Here is a 21,771-nt window from a genome sequence, read left to right as displayed (position 1 = left end):
CTCGAAAATCTGTTCGGTGAGGTGTGGTGGCAGGAGGTCAGGCTGGCATTAACACTCAGCGGTGGTTTTGGTTTCATAGAATCATAGAATGGTTTAGGTTGGAAGGGACCTTAAAGATCATCTTGTTCCACTCCCCTGTCATAGGCAGGGACACCCCCCACCACACCAGGTTACTCAAAACCCCGTCCAACCTGGGTGTGAACACCTCCAGGGATGGGGCAGCCACAGCTTCTCTGGGCAACCTGAGCCAGTACCTCACCACCCTCAGAGTAAAGAATTTCTTCTTAATATCTAATCTAAATCTCCCTTCTTCCAGTCTGAAGCCATTCCCCCTCATCCTATCACTACATGCCCTTGTAGAAAGACCCTTCCCAGCTTTCTTGTAGGTAACCTTCAGATACTGGAAAGTATCTGTATGCTGTAGAGTGATGGTACACCATGACTACAAAATTACTCTCTGATGCATCTTTTAGAATAAAGTGATGTGGAAGTTAAACACCTAAGGAACACCTAAATTACACTTGTGTGAGTACTTTGTATATTTAGAAGATACATATATTTAGATTTAGAAACTGTGCTAGAGGCATTTACTGACAAAATGTGCTGTGCGTGAAGTCAGGCATGTTTTCTCTGTTTTTCTGTAAGGCAGGATTAAGAAAGTCACAGATGTTGGAAGGCAGCATAGGTACTTTGGCTGCCTTTGGGTATACTTTTTAACAGGTTTGATCTGAATCCCATATGGACCAGGTGAACTCTGGGACTGGAAGCTTTGAAGAGAGGCCATTTAGCTTTGTCACAAGTGGTGGCATCAACTGTGGGACTTATTCCCAAAAATTGAGATCGGGAGCTGTTTGCAGGACTGAGGAGGGTTACATACTGAAATAATTCCTAGTTACGTTAAAGGCCCACCTTCTTGATAAAATTAAGTCGTCTTGCTGCAAAACAACTACAGTTGTGCTTATTGAGGGTTTGTTGGTTTTTGTTTTTTGTTTTTTTTTTTTTTTGTTCTGCGGTGTGTGCTGTTGACAAAAATAGTTTCTCTGTTCCAATAGGCTGGGCTACGATAATGTTGCAGCTCCACTGCTAGGAAGCTGCCAGGTAAGGACATATGGTTAGTACTTTGCGTGAGTCTTGGAGGTATTTGAGAGCAGCCTGCAAGGATTGGTTGCTTACTGTTGGCACTGCAACAGCATCTTGTCCATGTGTTTCACAAGTCTTGTTTTTAACACTCTTCCATTAGCAAAACTGCTATTTATTGTATGGAGGTGTAATAGCTATGGAATATTTACAGAATAAGTTCCTTTGGAACAGAAGGAAAGGTCTATAAGCACATACTATACCCCAAAATTTACAGTATGCAAAGGCAGATGGCTTGAGCGCTATTCATGTCAGAGAGAAAGATATAGAGAACAGCATGATAACGTGCTCAATGTGTACTTGGTGATGAAGAGACCTGAGGGTTAATATCTTTGGTATCACATACTGGTCTCTCTCAGCTATCTATAAACCATCTTATGTGTCTTCTCTATGTACCTTAAGGTAAAATCATAGGATAAACTCGCATGTATGCAGACTGTTTGGTTGAAATAGCTTCCTGTTTGCAGTAGGGGATAAAAGTAGTCTTAAAGCAATACAATTTTCAAAGTAATTAGCCTTCATCAAAATAGGAAAGTTCCACCAAATGCAATTTGTTGTGCTTCCATCCATCGTGTATGACTATCCACACTAGAAATATTATATTGGATACTTAAATATTTATTACAATATTTAAGATAATAATTTAATATTATACTCTAATATCCTAATTAATATCTAATATCCTAAACCTTTATTTCAATATTGATTCAAACGGCTGTCATTCAAAATCAAAGCCTGCCTGGCCACCAGTCCTAATGTATTCTCAAACAGCGCTGCTCATGTAGAACCTGCTTTCTAGCTTACACAAACCTAAAGAAGTGGATGCATCTTCAAGTGTTTGCAATAATGCGCTCTGAAAATACTGACTTACTGTTGAACAAATAACTATTCCTACTTTTATTCATGAATGCCTTGAAACTAGCATATGATCGGTAAAAAGAATATTTGTTTCTCCCTGGTTTCAATAGGCTAATGGGTTAAATACTCAGCTTGAATGTACTGCTTGTGCAAGAGTTATCATGTTAGTTGGCCAATACAAGCATTTTTCATCTTGTAATCAAGAGTTACCTTTAGAATATGATTCATAGGCTCATTATTAAGCATGTTTGTAAAGATAGGATCAAGGCTCTAAGTTTACAGATATTTTTCAGGGGGAATAATGTGCTAGTGTATGTGTGGGAGCTAATACTTATTTTGTACTAGATTTCATGATAAAATGCTTTTAAAAGGTACTGTAGGAACTGAATGTAGAGCAAAAGTGTTGAGTAGTTTTAGCATGTCTTGCATATTTCTCAGCCTTAGGGTGCTGAAGCAGTAGCTGATTTGTTGTCTTGTCTAGAGGAAGGTCTTTTCTTAAGAGTAATGCAATATTGGTGAAACTTGAAAGGATAATGCTTTAGCAGAAGAAAAATACTTAGATATCTGAAAAGGTGTCGTAAGAAGTGCTACTTTAATTTGAGGGGGAGAAAAGTCTTACCTGTGTAAGTAATCTTATACACCCATCTCTTCTTTACATGAAATACAGGCAATTAGAAGTTCACAAACTTCTTGAAAATTACAAATGATGTAGAAATGGTGCGCAGGAAGAAAAGTTTGACAACAGTGTTTGGCAGTATTTTTTTTATCTTTGTGAATGGATCATTCATGCTTAAACCCCCCCACCCCCCCACCCCCAGTTTAAATGTGTTAAACTTGGTATACATGTTTCAGTTAAATAATAGCGTTGCATGTGGGAGGCTGGAATTTTTGAGAGGTGTTTCAAACTGCTACTCTGGTATGTAGAATGAGAGCAGTGTTATCCCTTTGAAATATGAAAGGATTCACATCCTCAGCCGAAGACAGTTCTAGTGAGCTGTGGTTTATCTGGTGCAGGCTGAGCTGACGGAAACCTCTGCTGGTACGGACATTAGTTGGGAATCGCTGTTCACATTTTGTTCCCAGTATAGCTGTGGACTCCTTTGCTTTGGACTTTTTACCTTTCATTCATTAAGCATGACTTTACCATATATAAGCACACATGTATAGTGTTTAAAAAACTGTGTGTTGCATTTGTACTAAAAATGTGTGGGTTTTTACTAAAAAGAGCTTATAACTCACTCTTTAAATAGGCATACTAAGAAGGTGGTAGGGAAAAAACAATACCAGCAAAAATCCCTAGTGGAGATGTAGTTCATTGTGTCAAAACAGTTCTTCTGCAGAAAGATGTGGAATCACTGATGGTTATTCATCTAAAGAATTTTTTGCCGGTATGCTGCATCTACTCCAGAGATCTATTGATTAATTTCATCCTAATTAACTTAAAAACTTGCCCATCTGAAAGGGTAGAAAATGATTAACAACGATAGTTCTCTCCTGTTACAACAACTGATCTTGATGGGTGCAGGTAACAAGCATGTTTTTTGGCATGTTTTTTCTGCGTGACTCTCGAACTAAGTAGTGCATGGGAGAACTGCGTCAGTACAGGCTGCTTACATCACTTTGCCATCAAATTGGAGGGTATTTAAAGTGGAGAATATGCCTGTATCTGGTTCAAATGATGCTTTTTATTAATAACTGGTATGTTGGCATACACTGTGTGTTGACAGAGAGTAGCATTGTACTGGGAATGTTTGCAGCTGCTCTTCAGACCAAGATTAGATGACAAATTTATGCTGATAAATTGGAGTAGTACTTCAGAGTATGCTTGCAAGTGCAAAGTTCTAAATAGGTAAGGAAGGTGTCAAAGTTGAGTATAAAAGGATTATCTGAAAGTACTGGAGCACTACAAGAGGCTTTGGCTTGTTTCATTTTCATTGTAAACCACTAATGAGAGGCTGCAGGAAAGCTGAGCTTCCTTCTGTATGTCTATAGAAGAATGTATTATAAGACAGAAAGTTGTTTCCATTGTATTTAGTGCTGGGGAGCTTCAGTATCCAGCTTGGGGCACTTGATTTAAAAAAAAAAATAATAATTAGTGAAACAGCAGAGAATCCAGAGAAGATCAACTGAACTAAGAAGACTGGAAAGTTAGGAAATATTGAAAGAAAAATAGTTATTTTATGTAAGAAATAGGTAACAGAGAATAGTGTTTTTCCATTGTGTTGATGGCTTTTATCTGCTGAGGGCTGATATTCTGTCTCCACTGAGAAGGACAAGAAGTTCCTTTTTTAATCTGCACCAAAACATTAGTTTTCTGGGGTATAAGGTAGGTCTAAGGAAACTTGAAATTATAGAGATGTGGAGTAACCACTGAAGGCCGTGGCAGACATCTTTGGAGAACAGCAGAGGATTTTAGTTGGATGGTGGCATAATATAATTGCCCACTGTTGCTGAAAGTGGGAGGACTTGTCTGCTTCCCTTTTTCCTCTTATTCTTCTTACTTTTGCATGTCATCATCTCCTTTTCTGTAGTGGCTTTTGCCAGTTTTGGTCTTGCAGGACCATTGAAAAAACTACGCGGGCTTGTGTCCCCCTGTGTGTTGTCCCCTGTCTTCCCACCACCACTTAAGTTAGGGTTGTTTTTTTTTTTTTCCTGTTCTGAGAAAGAAATATGGTTCGGAGAGAAGTACACTGGTGCTGGTGTAACATGAGCAGTGGAAGTGTGTGGCTGTTAGCAGGTAGCGACAGGAATGGGACGACCCTTTTCCGTGTTAGTGAGCTGTCATGAAAGCATATCCTATGGGTAATTATGTCCAAGACAAAGCAAGGGGATTACATGTTAACTGAGATCCTTTCCAGACTTTATTGATTTCTGTGATTTGGTAGCAGTTGAGATGTGATAGGCTGAACGTAAGTTATGAGGGGCTCTGAAAATAAAGTAGCTGGTGTTTGAAATAATATAAAGGGTAGTTAGTCGAGGGACTCTGAAGGAAAGTGTAGCTTAAGGCTCACTCTTGCTTCCCCGTTGATGGTTCTCTTAGACTGTTTGCGTAACCATCTTGACCTGTTCTTTTGAATTTCTCTTGGTCTAAAAAAATTAACTTATGTGATGTGTTAAACTTGCATCAAGATCTAGGTGAATTAAGCTACCGTTTGTATTCAACTTGAAGAGTAGAAGCATTGGGGGAATGAAGGAATGAGTTAGCTTATAGCAGTAGCCACATAAGCCAGATCCTTTAGCTCTAAGTCTGTTCAGTTGTGAGCTTGATAGTCTTTTCCTTATATAAAAATGAAGAGGAAGAGTCATAAAAAAAAACCAACAAACAACCCCAAACAAAAAACGAAGCCCTAGTTGTCACTGATACTAGTTCCACAATCAGATGTCTTTGAGATGAACTTGTTCCGCAGAGAGATCCAGGCTCCAACAACCTATAGGTTTAGTCAAGACTCTGCAGTAGCTGAGTGGAGCTTAGCAAACCTAGTTTGTCTAAATGGACCTGTTTTGTGGGATTAGAGGAGATGACCTCCAGAGATCCTGGCCATCCTGAATTGTTTTGTAACTGTGAGGCTAAGTATGTATAACTAGCTTAATCTGCTTTGATGATCCAGCAATTCTGGTTATTTTCTTAAATTGAGCTGAACAGAATACCAGCAACTTCTCTTGTCTGAAAGTGTAATACGATGATGCTTGCAGGATGAAGGGAACAGCTTGAAATTGTTTTGTTTTTTTTTTCCAAGCGAAATGTATCTGATTAGATGAGCAGATAAGAGGAAGGACTGTGGTGTTGGTATATTCAGTTTCTAAACTCCTTTAACTTGTTTATGTGCTGTCATGGTACGCTTACGCTTGTGTAATTGTGCCTGTCACTGTTTCTGGCTTAATGAGACAAATGTAGCTGAAATTAGAGTATTGTATTTACAATATGTGGCTGGAGCTGCTGAGGCAAAATTTAGCAGTATTTTAATGTTAGCCTTTAAAGTGTGATGGGGTACTTGGCAAGTTTAAAGGTAAGAAATTACTTGGGAAGCAATGTTCTGCTGTGTCCTGAGAAATTGATTCTGTAAAGGTAGCTTAGCCAGACTTGTCATTTCCACAGTATTTGTAACTGTGGACAACTTTGAATAATCATTATGAACGGTGGATTGAAATGGTAGTTTGGCACCTACCTGTATGAGGGAATTAAGATGGAAAATAATAATAAAAAAGTCTTGTTTGTGAGTGTGACTTACTTTACCTATTGGTTGTTGAGTTGTGCTTGCCTTATTTTTAACTGCTTCTACTGTTTCATTTATTGATGCTTTGTTTGCTGATGGGTTTTGGTAGGCAATCCTAATGTTGCTCGGAGAAGTCTTCATTGAAGCAGTTGTCCGGCTGAACCCGTTTTTATTCTGTTTTTCACAGAAAGCATCTTAATCATTTTTTACAGTTCTCAAACATAAGAAGTAAAGGTTAGTCAAAAAGTTGCCATAAGAGTAAATCTAGACAGTTAAAGATACCTGAGGCAATAATGCTGAGTTCATGGGGTTACTGGTAGAGATTTAAAGTAGTTTGTAAGAATTGCAATTAGAAATTGCACTTTTAGGTAAGAGAGAGAACATGATAGTCTTATTTGAATTGGAAGAAAAAGACAAGATGCAACTTGATGAAACAAATATATAAATTGTTGGCTGTAGAACAAGTTGTTCTACATTATATTAAACCTGCCTTCTGCCTTTTTTATCCTACTTATCTAATATAAATAAGATTAAATCACATTCCTTTTTAAACATGGAAAGCCCTGAACAGAGTGGGTCTTCTCAGATTTCTTTAACTTTTCCATAAATTATTTCCTGAGTCAGTGTATCTAGTTCTTAGAACAAAGTTATATGCAGAGGAAGAATTTTCAACTGGAATTTTTATTGTTAATTATAAGAAATGTGTGGTGCAGATTTCCTTGTCCCCCTCTTGAGGTGCTTGGGTGAAGCCACGGGAAAGTCGGCTGTAGAAAACTCCTTCTACTAAAGCAGTTTGATACAAATGGGTTTGTTCAGAAGAGAAACAGACTAGATTTAGAACAAATATTGTTTATGGCATATTTTGTTTTAAACTGCAAATGCAGGTATCTTCTGGTACTTCTGAAAACATTCAGAAAAAAGTATCATTCAGGTCTCAAATACGTACTGGTTATATCATATTTTCCCATCAGATTAAATGTCTTTTACTGGCTCAGAATGAAATTTAACATCACTCTCTTTCTAGCTTCATCACTTAAGTGTGTCACTTGGAGTTTCTTTGTTTTGGCACAGGCTTCATTTGCAGTTACCAAATGTATCTGAGGAAGAAATCAATTTTAAGAAATTGTCAATTTTGCGTACTTGAATTTGTGTTCAAAACTACTTTGATTATTGTTTTTACAGAGATTGTTTGGTACTCTATTGAAAACTACTTATTCACATACAGGAACTTTCTAATCCTATTTTACATATTTAAATGAGGACGTCACCTACAGAAAAGGTGGGAAATTATTTAGAAATTTGCCATATGCATGCATTAAGTTATCTGGGTTTAAAATGTCAGTTGGAATGTGCATGATCAGATTCGAATACGTCAGGGTTCACAGTAATCAGAACTGTTAGTCTGTAGAGGTAGATTTTAATAGATTTTTACAGCCAACCTCTGTATTTTGTTTTTATTTTAGTGTTTCTGATTTCTTGTGGTTTTTGTAAGTGTCCAAAATCCTTTCGTGGCACAGCTAAATCCTCCAGTGTTTAAATATTGCAGAAGAGTACGTGTTAAATGTTCTATAAATGTCTTCAAGAGGTTTTGTTACAGGTCAGACTTTTCAAATAAAACTGGTATGTGTTTGTGAAGTAATTTCAAGTGTGGTTTTTTTTTTCCCTAAATGTTTCTTTGAAACTGGGTAAAATTAGAATAAGAAATATCTTAAATGTCCATTACCTTCATAATCAGTTTGTGAAGGTGAGTGGGAAAAATAACCACTGTAATGCGAAATACTTGTCATCAGCAGCCATTTGAAAAGCTCTTCTCCTTGATACTTTATATTGGACATTTGAAATCAAGGGGCTATCTTGACTTGCCTTCTTCTGTTCAAGGTAGGAAGATGATCTGTTATGGAAATGTGAAGAAAACAATGCAACTAGGGAAAAATGTCTGTTGTAGAGAGATTAGGTAATTCTGATCTTTCATGTTAAACTTCACACAAACCACCCAGGCTGAAATGAAATTTTTAGTTCAGCAAATGACAGAATAAAAACTGACCATGGAAAACTTTGCGGCCACTGCAGTGTGTGCCTAAATTAAGTTTCTGCTTGATTCGAGATTTGCTGTCAGATGTTCCATTAACTTAACCAGAGTGTCTGTTTGTTTAGGATTATTTTTTTTTTTTGTCAATAACACCTTTTTTCCCTATTGCATAACTGTCGTTCTGGAAAGGAGAGATGTAGCAGGCACGTGTGGTGCTTTGCCAGAACCTGTGATGGGACTATTTAAAATCGATATGGGTATGTAGATTATGTTGGCCATTTTGGGGGGGGGGGTGTGAAGGGAAGTTAATCCTGAACCCATAAAATTTCTTTAGAAATAGTAAATTAAACTTTGCACCACTACTAGGGCTTGCTCTAACTATTCCTAACACAAAATCAAAGGAGGGAATTTTTTATCTAGTGGCAAACTTCCTATCGGCATAACCCCATTACTTCAGATAATTGACCTGTTTGGTGCAAATTTGCTGACTTCTGATCTTTGAAATTTTTCACCAAATTCTTAAAGTTGATGGTGCGAGCTGCTGCTACGCTGTGTGGCATTATGTGGGAAACGGTCGTGTCTCTGCTGACATTCTCATCCACCCCTCGGTAATGCCTTACCCGTGGAACTGTGTAACAGATGTTTATATTCAACATTTGCAGTTCAGTTAAGATTGCTGACAAAATGAAGGAACACTTCACATTTACTGCTGTGTTCCAGTGATCAAATATTTGTGTAGAGCAACATGTATTAACGTAAGAAAATGAGACCCTAACATAGTTGGAAAGTGGTGTACCTTAGGGGTTATTGTATGATTCTGTGAATTGAAATCTAGACAGCTGGAGAAGGGGATTGAACTTGAGTCTTATGAGAGTGGACACCTGTATCTTTTTGTTGTTGTTGTTTCAGCTGTTGGGTTAAGTGGAGATACCAAAATCTTCCCCACTTCATGTGATTTTTCAAAAGTGTAATAAAAATAAAAGTATTTCAGCTTTGAATCTTGCACCTTGTGGAGAAACTGCTCTCCTAGAGGGGGAAAAAATAATCCTGTATTGATAGCTTTTGAAGTCTTTAGCTCAAGCATTTTACTAAAATCATTTTGTATGGCCTTAGGTGAAAGGGGAATCGATCATAAGCAAATGGACACTCTTGAGTAGAATTATCTTAAGTATAGGCACTGTCCCATGTCCCACCATTAGTGATTAGCCACAAGTGTTTCCTCATGCAAGTGGACTGTCGGTCACAAGCATGTTACCTCTTCAGTTTGAAAGCTAATCCATATGCTAAATGGATTGTGTTCTATTGAATTCCTGTATGTGGACATAATTTCATAAGAATAATTACTCATCTCATTCAAGAAATGTTTCTTTTTTAACTAGAAATAGAAAACAGCTTTGCTATGTGTTTTGGCTTCAGTTATAAGTTTACCAATTAGGTAAAATTGACCTGATGCATGCTTGGCTTATCCTTTGGATCCATCAATATGTATTTAAATTCTAATAATAATTTTTGGCTTTCATCTCATTGAGAAAAGATGAAGTGTTAAGGCAAATGAGAGCTTCCTGACAACTTCATGGAGTTTGTTGGGTAACTTCGCTTCTCCTCCTGGCATGCCGAACTTCTGGTAGTTTGTAGTTTTAGAGTATTTGGATTCTGACTATTCTGGAAGAGTAGGTTATTAAGAATTTTTTTGGAAGTTTTAGTTTGTGTGTGATTATATATGTATCCCTTTTATCATAGTATTCCTCTTTTCTGGGCATTGAGTTTTTCTGAAATAAAGCAGCGTATGCTATCTGAAAAGTGTGCGGTCTATTGAGAATTACCTTTAAGCTTTGACAATACCTCGTGGTACAGCAGAGGTATGTAATGTGCACATCTGCCCAAAGGTAATGATACAAAGAAATTAGCTATTTACTTAATTTAATAGGGTGGCGCTTTAATAATCTTTAAAAAAAATAATCAAAGAACTATTCATATAAAGGACTTGTTATTGGGCATAGCTGTGTAAATGTGTGTTTGTGGAAGATCACAGAATAAATTGGAGACTCCTGTTGGACCTGGAGGTAAGTATGTGCATATTTTGAATATATAAGCTCAGGCTGTTAACGTGTGGTTTACTTGATTAATCCATGGTCCCTTTTGTATGTTGATTTTATATTGGCTTGGGAGAAATCAAGTATTTGTTTAATGTGGTGAAGGTATACATGCCTCTCTTTAATCATGCCTTGTACTTCTAGTGTTTGTTAGGTTCTAAAGTTAAAGTATACATTAAGGCAAATTTTGCCCCTTTTGTTGTTCAGGTGGCCATTTCCATATTGAATCTTGTACTAAGTTGCAATGCTGCATTTGTGACACCAATTTCTGGACTGTGGGTGGGTGTCAGACACAGGCATGACTCCTGTAAGAAGCTGTTTTGGGGGGGGACACTGAGTTTTTGGAACAGTAGCACCTCTAGTAGAGATGGAAAGAAAACATGCCGTTCAAGCAAAGCAGCGTACACGTTGGGTAGCTTCACTGTGGAAACTGGATCCTTTAAACAGGAGCAGTAGTAAACTGATCTGCTTGTCTTGTGGAGCTCTTCTTTTTGAGCTCTGTTTTTTAAATATCTTAAAAAAAAAAAAAAAAAACAACCCAAAAAACCACCCCAAACAGGCTAATTCTTACAATGCAAACATTCTGAGTTTCTGGCAAGACCTGTGGCTTATTTTACTTTCTCATTGCAGTTAATCTAAATATGGTGTATGAGCGGCTTCCCAGGGTTGTAGTATTTGTTTCTTAATCATTTTCCAGTCAGCTTCATAAAACTGCAATATCTACGTACATGTGTGAATGAAGAGCAAAGTGCTCTTATTCTGAAGATTTTTTTGATCCTGTTTTAGAATAAATTTAGCCAGTCTGGAAGAACTATGTATTACCATATTTTTGCTTCACTTTTTTCCATCAACACTGGGGCAATGAGCTCCTTCATTGCAACTGTCACTTGGAGATGCTGTTCTACAGATCACTCATTCTGCTGTACCTTCCCAACTTAAGGCAATACGCAGTCTAGAATAATTTCTATTCCCAAGTAATTTCCATGCAAGTGTTTAAAAAAAAACACCTCATTTTGCAGCAGTTTTTCCTGGGCGAGCCCAGCTGCTGAATCTTGCACCAGAATTATGGTTTTAGTTGTTTTAGCAAACTTGAATTCAGATTCAATGAGATGTAGGGGATGGGCAGGTCGCTTACTGGGCAGAGCAGTTCAGCGCTTACAAACTTTTTGGTGTTTGGCTATAACTTATTATATGAGGGGTCGATTTTGTCTGTATCCGAAGGAATATGTAAATAAAGAATTAACTGACTGGGATGTCATCTACCCTATTCTCCCTTTATGATTTTGGTGGGGTGTTTTACTGAAGTATGTAATGTGTTTAACAGTTGGCACTGTGTGTGCCCACTAATGTTGAATGATCGATATTTCAATTACCTGCTTACTGGATGGATACTGTCTTTCACATTATAAAAAAAAAAAAAAACCAAAAAAAAAAAAAAAAAAAAAAAACAAAAAACCACCCAACAACAAACAAAACACAACACAACAAAACAAACCCTGCCTGTCAGCATGTTGGAGGATATAACCACTTAAGCATTCACTCTAGATAACATCTTTGGTATAATAGATGAAAAAGCAATAGTTAACAAGATGGGAATCTGTCACAATTGCTTGACCTATTTTGGAGTGACTAGAGAGGTGAGGCACATTTTCTGGCCTGGACAATCTGGTTCTGGTAAATATTTTCAGGTTGATACTTATGGATAGAAACGTTTAAAATGAGAGATACGGGTAAACCATTGGAAATAATCAGCACATGAAGAACATCATTCTGGCTTATGTTTGGTTTACTATTGAAGTTACTGCCAGTGATACAGTTTGAGTTAGTGGACCCTTTTTCAAGTCAAATCTGTATAATCTTACTGCAAATTAATTTATTTCCAGAATTTTACCCATATTAATACAATGCATTGAGCTTACCTGATGGTTTGTTTTGTTTTTCATAGTTTTTCATAGCTTTGTCGTAGTATTGAGCTTACCTGATGGTTTGTTTTGTGGGGAAGTAAACTAGTTTTTCATAGCTTTGTCGTAGCAGCCTGCTTAGTGCAGAATGAGGTTCTGCACAAGGAGTTAGGGCACCGGCATGTGTTAAAAGCGCACGCGTTCTCTAGGATAATTTGTGGCAGATGCCGTTGTGTTACTATCTAGCCTGGCTGCCTCCTGTTTGCCATGGGTCAAGAATCATATGATCACTTACTATGGGCTGGCTAATCCACATCTCCATGTCTAGTGTGGTTAGATGCTGTGCTTCAAATCAACATCTTAGCCTCATAGTAGCTGCTTTGTGTACATGGTTGCTTCTTGTTTTTTGGTTATGAGCCTTCAGAGGGAGTACTTCTTTTAGCAGGATTAGGCAATGCAGTGTCTTTGATACAGATGCAATTGCAAATCTTCAATGTTACCCAAATGTCTGTAGACCAGACCTTTGTTGTAATTCCTTGCGAAATCTTTGCTGCTTTGGAGAAAAAAAAAACATAAACCCAAATAGACCTGAATTATATGAAAGTCATTTAGCAGCAAAAATGCTAACTGTTACAACAAAAATATGGTTTGTGTACTTCTATTTAAAAATAAAGAACAACTGTTTTCTTGGAAAATCTGGTTTTGACATCTCTGCTGAAATTTGTTGTATGATGTAGTGTAGGTAGATGAATGGAGTTCTTCAAAGCATAAGTATTATCACTTAAATAGGTCTACGGTTTTGAAATCTTTAGAAAAGTACTCCTGATGGACTACTGTTTTGGACTTCAACTTACTTTATAAGTCACTTCTTTGTTTTTGCCTGTCTCTGTTTTCTCATTTTCTTTCTGTAGACAGTACATGAAATTGTAGATTACTTCATGTTGGAAGGGACCTCAAAAAAGTCCTGTAGTCAACCTCCTGTTTAAACCATGACAAACCTTAAAAAAATCTTGCTGCTTACGGGCTCTAGTCCCTGACCACTTTTGCTGTGAAGACTTTTAATTTCTTCATCTGATAAGAATTTCCCGTGTTGCAACATGTCTGCTGCCTCTCATCCTTTTGCTGTGAACTTCTAAGAAACATCCGACTGTGAAGACAGCGTTTAGATTCCCCCTCCCCGCCTTTACCCTTCTGTTCTGCAGATGGAATAAACCCACCTGCTTCAACCGCTTCTTGTGCATCGTGTGCTCTAAGCCCTGACTGTCCTGATGGCCTTTCCCTGGGCTGTCTCCAGCTACATCCGTGCCTGTGACTGTGCATTCATTGCTGTCTAAGCTTCCCTCACACAACTCTCCCAGCCACCTGCAAACTCAGCTCAAAATTCTTGTTGCTATCTGCTGTCTTCTTTGAAACAATGATCAACGTTTATTCTTTAATATCTTTATGCTGTGTGTCTTATGCTATGGAAGTTGTAGCAGCTTTTAGAGTTGGGAAGGTGGTTTGTACTTCCCAGGAGAGTTTCTTTTTCAGCTGGGAGGTGGTGTGGGCATTAGCGCAGAAGATCAATAGAGAGAGTGACTTGCCTTTCTGTGGTATTGATGGGGGTAAGTATTCAATCCTCCTCCTTCTCTCGTATGACAAGAAATTTAAAGATGAAACAGTCATCACAGTTTCACTAAGGGTTATCCTTTTTTTTTTTTCTTGATATTTTTGTTTGTTTGTATCTTTTTTTTTTGTTCTTTTTGTGAGGTTTAAGCTATTCCCCTTAGTGCCTTGCCCTTTGGTTGTGTACCTGGCTGTCGTATTGCTCATACCGTAGCCAGTAACTAGCAGTCTTGAGATGTGTTGCTTTGGGCACTTAGGTTTCAAAATACGTAGCTGGTATTTTCATAGGTGGGTGTGAGACGAGCTGTGTAAGGTGTAGGATGTGAAAATAATTATATATTTGTTCCTCTCCCTTAATGAAGGGTGTCTGTGGGAATGGGATAAATAAGCAAGACGCAGGCAGCGCAGCGGTGTGGCGTGCAGGGTACTGTCCTCTCTTCAGCTATGTCTGTACTATGCTGCTTATGCCACGGTTAGAACAAAAATTGGTGATCTAATTTGGATTTAACTGTACAAATATTTCTTTACCTAATTAGCATTGCTCATGTGAATACTTTGAAAGAAGCTTTTAGATGTAACTTTTCTTAAATGTGTATGATGTAGGCGTTTTGGGGTATCAGGACATACCAGATTATTAAGCATCTGTGTTATTCAACCTGCATTTGGTAGAGCAAGAAACTTTGTTTTGCTAAACTTAGTTTGTAGTAACTGTGATATTGCAGTACGTCTTTCCCTTGTTTGCATTTGCAAATTTACTTCCTTCCATTCAAGGCTAGACTTGCCTGTGTACTTCTGTTCTTGCCTATGTTTTCTCCCAGTTGGCTACTAGTTCTCCTTCCTGATGTGCCGGCCCTCTCTCCCCCCGCCCCCCAAGTTCATTCATATGCTTTTCACATAAACACTCATCAGTTTGGTGAGGGATGACTTTCTGCTGGGTTACAGAGCCTGTTTTCTTTTACACACTGCAACAGACACCAAAACATGATTTGAAAGTCCAGTGGCGTTTCAGAAAACATTTCTTCCAGGACAAAATATCATCTAGAATTAATACAACTTTTTTAGTAATTTTTAGTTAGTGGATTTTCAAGTGGCACCTCTTTGTTACTGTTGACTAGTTGGTAAACGGTGCATTTAAGAATAGAAGTTCTCACTTTCTAATATCCACTTGGACCTCTTATGGTAAAATGTTCGACTTGACATCCTGTGATGCGTATATACCTTTGTATTTAATGTGCGTTCCTGCCAGATAGCCTTGCACAAAACTGCTTGTGTTATTACTTAGGTGGGACGACCTGAAGATCAAGAAGCTGCAGGGCTTGGTTTTAATGATCCAGTTCAGAGCATGTCTCCTGCTGAGTAATATCCTAGCATTGTCTTAACAGCCCCAAATCATCATCCAATAATAGATAACCGTGACTTCAAATGAGGTCATGAATGCCTGTAGTCATCAGAGTTTTACTTGTAGATAAAGGAATGGCTAATCTCTCCATCTCTCTACATTCTGAATGTGGAAATCATTTCCTGCTTGCTTCCTTTAATACTTAAACTTGTAAATAGCAGCTTTTTCAGTTCTGACCATACTCGTTCTGAGTTTGTGCTAGCCATGCTTACCTGCTTCTCTGGCTGAAGGAGGGTCCTGTCTTTCAGGAGTGCTTCGTGATGAATGATTATTCATAACAGGATATAAAACTGTCTTCAAAGGTTAAACGTTTGCCCTGAGATTAAACGGATGTTTCCAGTTAGTCTTCGTAGCCCATAGAAGGCAGGCACAGGGCTTACTGAAGTCGTGATTCGTATCAAGCTGTGGATTTGGTAGGGCTAGCAGTTTGAGTGAAAATTACTGCTTTATTTTCAGGTTGGTAATAATAGTAAAATGTCATCAATGCTAGTTGTGTTAAGTTAAGCTTCATACTACATGCTAGCAAGCTGTGTTGTATCCCTTCTGGATGTTAATGTAGTTGCTCCTGTTGCATTTGTCAGTATAGCATCATGATTTTAAGTCATTGCTTCTTTCATGGGCACTTGGAAATAAATTACTGGATTATTATGTATTATTATATTGGTTGTATTGTAAGTATGGTTCTTTGTGGTTATACAGCTGTGATAGTAGCAAATCTAGAAGAAAGATAGACAGGGTAGGTTTTTTAACAACTATCTGAAGAGTCTCTAGGTCTTGTCTACTAGAAGTCCAGGTCGAATAAGAATTGGCTAGCTTTGTTTTAGCTAGCCAACCTCGGGATTTGCTGTGCTCCTAACCATCTTTTCAGTTACCAACCCACTTTGTTTTAACTAAATTAATCTGTCAGCTTCTGGCATTGTAGCTAGAGGCTCATTTTTTCATTTAACATTTCCTCTCCCTTTTGAAGGTGTTGATTGCATTGTATCAAGACTAAGCAGTATTGGAGTCTTCTATTATTTACACTGCACCAATGTGTAGAAGGGCTTACTGGTCCATTAAGAGGCCAGAAATCTGAGGTTGCAGTTAATTTTAGTCATAATCTTCCAGTAAAACTTGATTAAATGGTAGCATGTAAGAATTATTTTGCTATTTAATGCTTTGGATGTTTGAAAGCTGCGAGTTGTTAGTCAAAGATAGTATAAGTCATTATGGTACTTCTATTCCAGGACCTTCTAAGGCAACTGTAAAAGCAATTGAGGACCTGGAATCTTTGCAGTGAGCAGAGTGGAATTTGTATTACAGGGTTGTGTTAAACCAGTGCCACAGTGCTTTTCAAGAAGTTACTGATTTTACTGGAAAGCCCCTCAGTTTTCATAGAAAATATTGCTATGTAATGTTAATGTACTGATATTTTTTTTTGTTATTTGTCTTCCTTCATGGAACTCATAATAACAACAAAAACTTCTGTATTGCAGACTTAATCCAGTGCACGAATGAGATGAATGTGAACATCCCACAACTGGCAGACAGTTTGTTTGAAAGAACGACCAACAGTAGCTGGGTAGTGGTCTTCAAATCTCTCATCACAACCCATCATCTAATGGTGTATGGAAATGAGGTATGTCTGAGAACAGTTACGGCACTTCATTCCTATAAATATCACTAAATGCTTCCACTAATTATCTTTATAAGAAAACGTTTATTTTTACCTTTTTTGTGTTTAACTCTGCATGAACACAGGTCTCATTATATGTTTGTCTACTTAGTTTGTTTCTACTTTAAAGTTTGTGATTCTAGAGTCAAAAGTAAGTGTCCTGAATGCTGGAGGTACCTTTTTCTGTGGTATTATTCTAATAATAAAAAACAAACAAACAAAACCAACAGAAATTATTTTGAACGGGGTTCTGAAGGCTGAAAATGGAAGCATTTTTAGGTTCAAGCTCTTGCTAATCCACCTGGCCTCTCCCAGGTAACTTGATACTGAACTGAACACCATCATCCCCTAACCTTTTGCAGTGAAGACAAATATGTGCCTGTGAGCTGGCTTTGAGTGTGAGCATCTAAGTAACACCAAATACTGTAGAACAATTAAACAAACAAACCTCAATTTATACAAAAAGGCATAAACTTTTTTTGTTCCACAACTTGAATTCCTATGAGACCTTATTTTTCGAAATACCAAGCCAAGCATAGCAGCAGCTTGAATTTTCTGCATTTAAACATCCCCAAACTATACTTTTAAGGCTTTCTTAGAAAGTGTTTGTAAACATTCCTTATTACTGCAAATGGTCAGTATGATGTAAACTGTATGAATTTTGGAATGAAGAGGAATTAATTCTAGCTTTAGAAAATTACAAGTAGAACTTTGTAGAGAGGACCAAAATTTTTCATTTTGGGCTGCATTCAGAGTTCTTACAGGTTGTGTAACTGCTTCCTGTGGCTGACTGCCTGGGTTGTGGAGGGGCTTAAGGCTTTTGTTTTGTTGTTTGGTTTGGGTTTTTTGTTTTTTGTTTGTTTGTTTTTTTTTTAAATATATATACACTGGTTTCTCTTGCAGGTTAGCTGCAGAGTATTTCTGGTCTTGGTGAAAATCTATTCTTTGAAGCTAAGTAAGCCACAAGAGGGCAAACTTCTCATGTTGACTTTAAGCATTATCACTGGGATAATTATACCTTCCAAAATAATCTATACACTCACTGTGCTTGCATTTTCTCATTCATCTACATTCTAAACTGATACCAATACACTTCATAGTAATGAAAGGTATTTCATGGGACCGCTGTCTGAAATACTTTCCATTTGAAGAATGAAACTGCCAAACAAATTTTACTTGCCAAATGTGTTACAGAAGTAATGAGGGCAAGATTGCTGCTCAAGATGAAACTTTTCACAGCTAGAAATAGTACTTAAACAATGAATGTGGAAATCAAGTGGTTTTGAAAGTGTCTAGAAATTTATAGAGAATCTGTAAATCCCTTTGTGAAAAAACCCTGAAAAGTGTTTGGTCCTCCAGATTTTGCTTAATTCATTTATAGCTAAATACCATGTGCCTTTACTCTTCTCCGGTCTTTTTTTGACATAACATATGTATTTATGCTAATGAAAATAATTCAGTAGTATATGTTACACTAATCAGAACTATTTTTTCCTCTGTCAAAATGTTATTGCAAGTGAATGATTGTTTTATTTTTGTAGCAGCTCTCTATACAATGGTTCATAAGACAAAATTACTTTTCCTACTAAATTAAGACGTGGTGCCATGATCTGAAATGTGTCTTTACAAGATGAAAATAGCATCACTCATTTTGTGAAACATAATGTGCAATTATGGTGTAACTAATGAGATGTACTAAGTGTGATACTCAATGTTTTATATGGATTCTTATGTTTACTTAAGGTTTGATTATAAGCAAACTAACCTTTGGATCGCCTTATTTTAATTTTTAAGCAAAGTACCATTGCAATTGTTTGCTGAGCGAAGATGCCTTGGTTAATTGGTAAAATGAAATCAACTGTTATAAAATTGAAGTTAGTGAAACAATTGTGAGCATGTAAAATGAGAATGTATTTGGGGGGATTTTTTCAGAAGTTTCCAGTTCCATATTCTGTCTTAAAAGAAAGTCTTTCCGTCAGAGGCCTTCATGCAATATCTACATGACTAATTTGTTCAAAGATTTTTACATTAAAATCATAACTAGCTTCATTTGAAAATCTATCTTGGGGTTTTGTAATAGTTTCCCGATTTGAAGTCAGTCTTAAAGATTAGAAGCTGACATTCATAAGCTGGATAAAAAGAGTTTCTAGTACTGTTACCTCACTTCCAGCTCATTGGTAATATAGTAAAAGCATTCAAATTTTTCCTTTCATCTAGCGTTTTATCCAGTATCTGGCGTCCAGAAACACATTGTTTAATTTGAGCAATTTCCTAGACAAAAGTGGATTGCAAGGTAAGGCATCTTTTTTCATTAAAAGTAGTGTATTAGGGGACATTAAATACAGCTTGGTAACGCTAATGGACAGTGTAATTCAAGAAGTTATTTTTCTATCTGTTTTACCCCAGACTGCATTTCTTAGTTTAAAATGCTTTTGTGGCATGGTAGAAGCTGTCTGCTGGAGGAATTTGTTGCATCTTTTAGGCAAGGCTTACTTAGAAATGCTTCTAACTTTCTTAGCTAAGCAGATCTGACTTAGTATTCCTCCTGTTTCTAAAAAAATTTCTCCAGTTGGAGAGGTATATTTTGATTAGTAAGTTAAATTTCAAAAAATGCATCATACGTACATCAGATACAGCATGTTAGTGACACAAGAACTGTGTCTAAAAATAAAAAATTAAATTAACTTTTTGGGAAATTGTTCAAAGACCATTACATCTATCTTTGAGACTAATTCTGTGGGCAAATAAATTTCTCTCTGGTTCAGACTTTTCAACTGAAATACCCTTCCAAACTGTTATGCTGCAGTTCAGTGCAGTTCTGATCATATATGTAGCTGTTGTTTTTTTTCTCTCCTGAAGTGATTTCTTACATTCTGTGTTAATTTTTATATAGCTGCTTCTAATTTTTGCCACAAGGGTACTAAAGCAGGCACACAGAGTGGTTGCCTGGGGACAGAAACCTCGTTGATAAACAAGGGTCTACCAAATTGTCTTGTTTTATTCAGTCTTAAGTTCCATGGTCTCGGTATACATTATGAACAGATCTTTTTCTTGATCTGTGTCCTTAGACTGACAATTATCAAAATATTTCCTATCGCCACTGTCTTAACATAGAAAAAAATTCTGCCATGTCTTAATGTTTCCTTCAATGCCTTTTTCTTTTTCTATTGACTTGTAAATGAGAGTGTGTGTTGTGGAGTTGATGCAAACATCTTCGTAATCGCATTGTGTAATCTTTTTGGTCATAAATTCTATCATAGTATGAGAGAACTTGCATAAAAATACTTTGGTTTGCTTTTGGAAGTAATTGCGCTAGGAAATGAAATATAAACTTCCGTGTAGTTTAGGTCTTGTAGATATTTGCAGTATTATCCATTTGATTTATACGGTGAATACAATGACATACATAGTTCTTCATAACACAGATTAACTATAAAAAAATCAGGCAAAAATGTAAGGAAGCTGTCTTGCGTTAATATGTTGCACTTTATTTAAAGTAAGGCTCTTGTTCTTTAACTGACTAGATAAGTAATAAGCTTCTGAAACTTGTTTTTTAGGCTATGACATGTCAACGTTTATCCGACGGTATAGTAGATATCTGAATGAAAAGGCAGTTTCCTATAGACAAGTGGCTTTTGACTTCACAAAAGTAAAAAGAGGGTAAGGACTGTATTTTTGTTTTGCTTATCTTAAGGTTTTTTTCTTATGTCCTGTATCTCAAGTGGATAATATTAATGTTGGCTCCAGCTTAGTAAAGACAGTAGTGTGTGCTTTTCTCGGCTGAGTACCTCCCATGACGCACAAAGGCTGAACTGCCCGGTTATGTATATCGCAAAAATGTTTTGCTTCAGTTGCTGTAATTTTGCTTCTTTATATTAAACTGTTAATGTTTAAGGAAATGAGAAATAGTGTGCATCAAAGTATATGTCAAAAAAAAGTAGAAGTTTGGACAAATCTTGCACAACACATCACAAATTACTTTGTCTTGCAGGTAGTATAGGGGACTATACCACTTACTTGTGTTTCTAGCTCTGGAATGTTTAAATGACGGGTGTTTTGTGAAACACGTTGCAGTCCTCCCTGGTTTCTTTCTGGTTTTGCCCCAAAATGTCTGTATGCAGTTCATTGCCTTTGTAAAGGTAGTGCAATTTATACTTTTAACAGAACATTGAAGTAAATGCTGTTTGAGTTTGTCTACAGGAATTAGAATTTTCCCTGGAAAGTGAGCTCCTTTGAGAGAGATCGGTTGTTTGAGACTAGGTACACGTTTACATGTGAAATAATACAGTGCAGAGCACCAGTATTTGGGTAAATTGCACGTTATAGTCAACGATGGAATTAATCTGGAGATCTCCTCTATCGGGAAGGCAGGGGGGGATGTACTGGTCACGGTTAAAAATCTTTCCATCTTTGTCCATTACCTCTTTATCATGCAAACACAAGATAATTTATCTCGATGATTAAAAGTTAATTCTTAACTAACCCACAAAAATCTCAACCTAAAACTGGTAAATAAATTAACTGCAGTAGTGGGCTGCCTAATGATATCTTTCATTAGTGTTAAAAAGCCATCTGAAATTGGCCTGAGAAGACTGGCCAAATCCTTTATGCCTCTGCTAATACTGTACAGTCCACTTGGTTTTTGAGATGTGATGATGAAGTAAAAGGGGAGTGCTTGGGCTCCTTTCACTGTTTCTGCCTTAAGAGATGGCTGGAGTCCCAACAACATAAAACACTTAGTCTTTTCCATGTATAGCATATGTGTGTTGTCAGAGACACATATCTACAACGCTAGAGAGTTACACAGTTGCTTTATAATCAGGCGTTTTAGGCCAAACAACGTGAATTATTTAGCCCACAGCATCTGTAAGCCAGCAGGAA

The 21,771-nt window shown here is 37.1% G+C and overlaps 1 protein-coding gene across 3 annotated transcripts in view; it reads left to right on the top strand.

Moving 5' to 3' along the window:
* Positions 1–21,771, top strand: part of PICALM (phosphatidylinositol binding clathrin assembly protein) — a 71,447-nt gene that overhangs the window by 13,316 nt on the left and 36,360 nt on the right. For all 3 annotated transcript variants that reach the window (XM_009881207.1, XM_009881206.1, XM_009881205.1), the window contains exons 2-4: positions 16,712–16,854; positions 19,108–19,183; positions 20,448–20,550. In XM_009881207.1, coding sequence (XP_009879509.1) covers positions 16,712–16,854; positions 19,108–19,183; positions 20,448–20,550 — 322 coding nt within the window. The remainder of the gene's footprint in view (positions 1–16,711; positions 16,855–19,107; positions 19,184–20,447; positions 20,551–21,771) is intronic.

Source organism: Charadrius vociferus, unplaced genomic scaffold (genome assembly GCF_000708025.1).
Source record: "Charadrius vociferus isolate BGI_N301 unplaced genomic scaffold, ASM70802v2 scaffold1, whole genome shotgun sequence".
Taxonomy (NCBI): domain Eukaryota; kingdom Metazoa; phylum Chordata; class Aves; order Charadriiformes; family Charadriidae; genus Charadrius; species Charadrius vociferus.
The sequence above is the reverse complement of the archived record's forward strand: the minus strand, read 5'-3'. Positions and strand labels throughout refer to the sequence as shown.